Raw genomic sequence first — 2716 nt, 5'->3', positions numbered from 1 at the left:
GCCTTAGGCCCCCCTCCCCCTCACCCCACTCGGATCCCACCCTTAGGCCCCTCTCCCCCACACCCCACTCGGAGCCCACCCTTAGGCCCCTCTCCCCCTCACCCCACTCGGAGCCCAGCCTTAGGCCCCTCTCGCCCCCCCACTCGGAGTCCAGCCTTAGGCCCCTCTCGCCCCCCCACTCGGAGCCCAGCCTTAGCCCCTCCTGCCGCATTACACTCTTCACCCCACTCCTAGGCTCCACCTGCTGACCTTCCAACAAACCAAGCTCGTCCCAGAACCAATGACTTCGTGTTCCCTCTCATCTCCAACTCACCCTCTTGAACTTCTGCCACCCTGGGGCCCCTCCCATCCCAGGCCTCCTCCCCTCGCACCGCACCCCTTTCTGACCCTGGCACTCTCTCTGGGCACCCCCTTTCTGTACCTCCAGCAGATCAAGGAAGGGGAGCCACCAAGGGATGGGGAGGGGGACTTCCTGAGCTAAGCCTGGGGCTGAGGAGGGGGCTGCTTCCTGGGGTCCCCGTTCACACCCACAGTCCCCTGCTGTCTCCCACCCAGGCTCATTCCACCCAAGACGGTTGCTGCTTCCCCTGATCGAGACAGAAACCCTCCCAGTTTCACAATCTCCTGTGGAAGGGACCCCCACCCCCCACCCGCCAGCCCCCACATCCCTACCCACCAAGGCTGGGGACAGGCTACTCTCCTCCCGGCTGTTTCCCAGCCATAGCCCTGGCCCTAATTGCTGTTGCCCTGTGTGTCTGAATTACAGATTTCTTTACCAACTCCCGCCCCCCACAGCCGCCCATGCCTTCAAACTTCCCAGAGCCCCCCAGCTTCAGCCCCGTGGTTGACTCCCTCTTCAGCAGTGGGACCCTGGGCCCAGAGGTGCCCCCGGCTTCCTCGGCCATGACCCACCTCTCTGGACACAGCCGTCTGCAGGTGAGCTCACCCCACCCCGTCCAACCCTATGTAGCTCACTTGAGAGCTGGTCCTGCCCTGTTCATGTCCAGGAGGTATCAGACACTCCCTGAGTGCCCGGTTTGCTGCTTGGAGATTGGAGGGGAAGAAAGACCCCATCTCTGCCCTCTGGGAGGGACCCCATGAAGCAGAACTGGACAAAACAGTCGTGGCAGAAAGCTAAGGGCGTGGAGACCCTGGAGTGGGCTCCACCAAGGGCCAGTTGCTTGTGGAAGTCTTCCTGGAGAAGGGGAGCTCCTGGGCCTCAGAGAATAGGTCAGCTTTGGACAGAAGGGACTGGCTGAGGTCAAGCCAGATGGGAGAGCAGCAGGAACAAAAGCTTCGAGGCAGAAAGCTGAGCATGGATGTTTAGGAAACTGTGAATCTACTATTTTGGTTCATGAATTCCTGAGTGCAATTCTTTTTTTTTTTTGAGATGGAGTCTCACTCTGTCACCTAGGCTTGAGTGCAGTGGCACGATCTCGGCTCACTGCAACCTCCACCTCCTGTGTTCAAGAGATTTCCGGGCCAGGTGCGGTGGTTCACGCCTGTAATCCCAGCACTTTGGGAGGCCAAGGCGGGTGGATCACGAGGTCAGGAGATTGAGACCACCCTGTCTAACATGGTGAAACCACGTCTCTACTAAAAATACAAAACAAAACAAAAAAATTAGCTGGGCATGCTGGCGGGCGCCTGTAGTCCCAGCTGAGGCAGGAGAATGGCGTGAACCCGGGAGGTGGAGCTTGCAGTGAGCCGAGATTGTGCCACCGCACTCCAGCCTGGGCAACAGAGCGAGACTCCTTCTCAAAAAAAAAAAAAAAAAAGAGAGAGAGAGAGAGATTTCCAGGTTATTTTTGTGTTTTTAGTAGAGATGGGGTTTCACCATGTTGGCCAGGTTGGTCTCGAACTCCTGACCTCAGGCCCACCTTGGCCTCCCAAAGTGCTGGGATTACAGGTGTGAGTCACTGTGCCCAGTCCCCAGGTGCAATTCAGATGTTGCTTCCTGCTGCTTTGTTATAGGCCTTTTCCCTCCATCATCAGACTTTTTGGGTGCTAATTCTAGTTGGTTGTTGAGGAGTGTCTCTCCTCCACCAGAAAGTGAGCTCCTTACTAGAAGGGCTATGTTTTGCTCACCACTGCATTCTCTATACCTAATGCGCCTCAGGCACATAACAGCATTCAGTAAATGATTGTCCAATGAGTGAGTCAGTGACTGAATGAATGAGCCAGTGAGCAGATGAATGGGTGTTTTGGTGAATGGACAGAGGCATCTTATACAGCAGTGGAGGCACACATGGGTTGGTGGATATATGGGTGGGTGAGTGGTTGGTTGGATGGATGGGCTGGTGGATGGATACATAGATGAGTAGTTTAATGGGTCAGTGAATGGGCTGATGGGTGGTTAAGTGACTGGTAAATGTATAGATGGTGGATGGATGGATAAATGAATGGATGGATGGATGGATTATGGATGGGTTGGTGGATGAATGAAGGAAGTATATATGGTTGGATGGATTCATTAATGCCTTAATATCTGGTGGGCTGGTGGAGGGTGTGGTAGATGAGCTACTTCATAGATTGATAAATAAGTAGGTGAATGGATGGAAGATGGATGAATTAGTAGATGGACAATTGAATAGATGGGTGGGTTGGTTAGTGGATGGATCGGTGGGCAAGTTAGTGGATGGAAGGATGGATGATGATTGGATGGGTGGGTTGGTTAGTGGATGGATTGGTGGACAAGTTAGTGGATGGATGGATG

At 54.5% G+C, this 2716-nt stretch overlaps 1 protein-coding gene across 1 annotated transcript in view; it reads left to right on the top strand.

Moving 5' to 3' along the window:
- The window catches only part of MLXIPL (MLX interacting protein-like), a gene marked incomplete at its 5' end in the record, with an annotated part of 45201 nt that overhangs the window by 37587 nt on the left and 4898 nt on the right, over positions 1 to 2716 (top strand). Inside the window, one exon of the mRNA XM_011976358.1 lies at positions 767 to 1010. Within this exon, the coding sequence (XP_011831748.1) occupies positions 767 to 1010 (244 nt within the window). The remainder of the gene's footprint in view (positions 1 to 766; positions 1011 to 2716) is intronic.

Source organism: Mandrillus leucophaeus, unplaced genomic scaffold (genome assembly GCF_000951045.1).
Source record: "Mandrillus leucophaeus isolate KB7577 unplaced genomic scaffold, Mleu.le_1.0 Scaffold164, whole genome shotgun sequence".
Classification (NCBI taxonomy): domain Eukaryota; kingdom Metazoa; phylum Chordata; class Mammalia; order Primates; family Cercopithecidae; genus Mandrillus; species Mandrillus leucophaeus.
The sequence above is the reverse complement of the archived record's forward strand: the minus strand, read 5'-3'. Positions and strand labels throughout refer to the sequence as shown.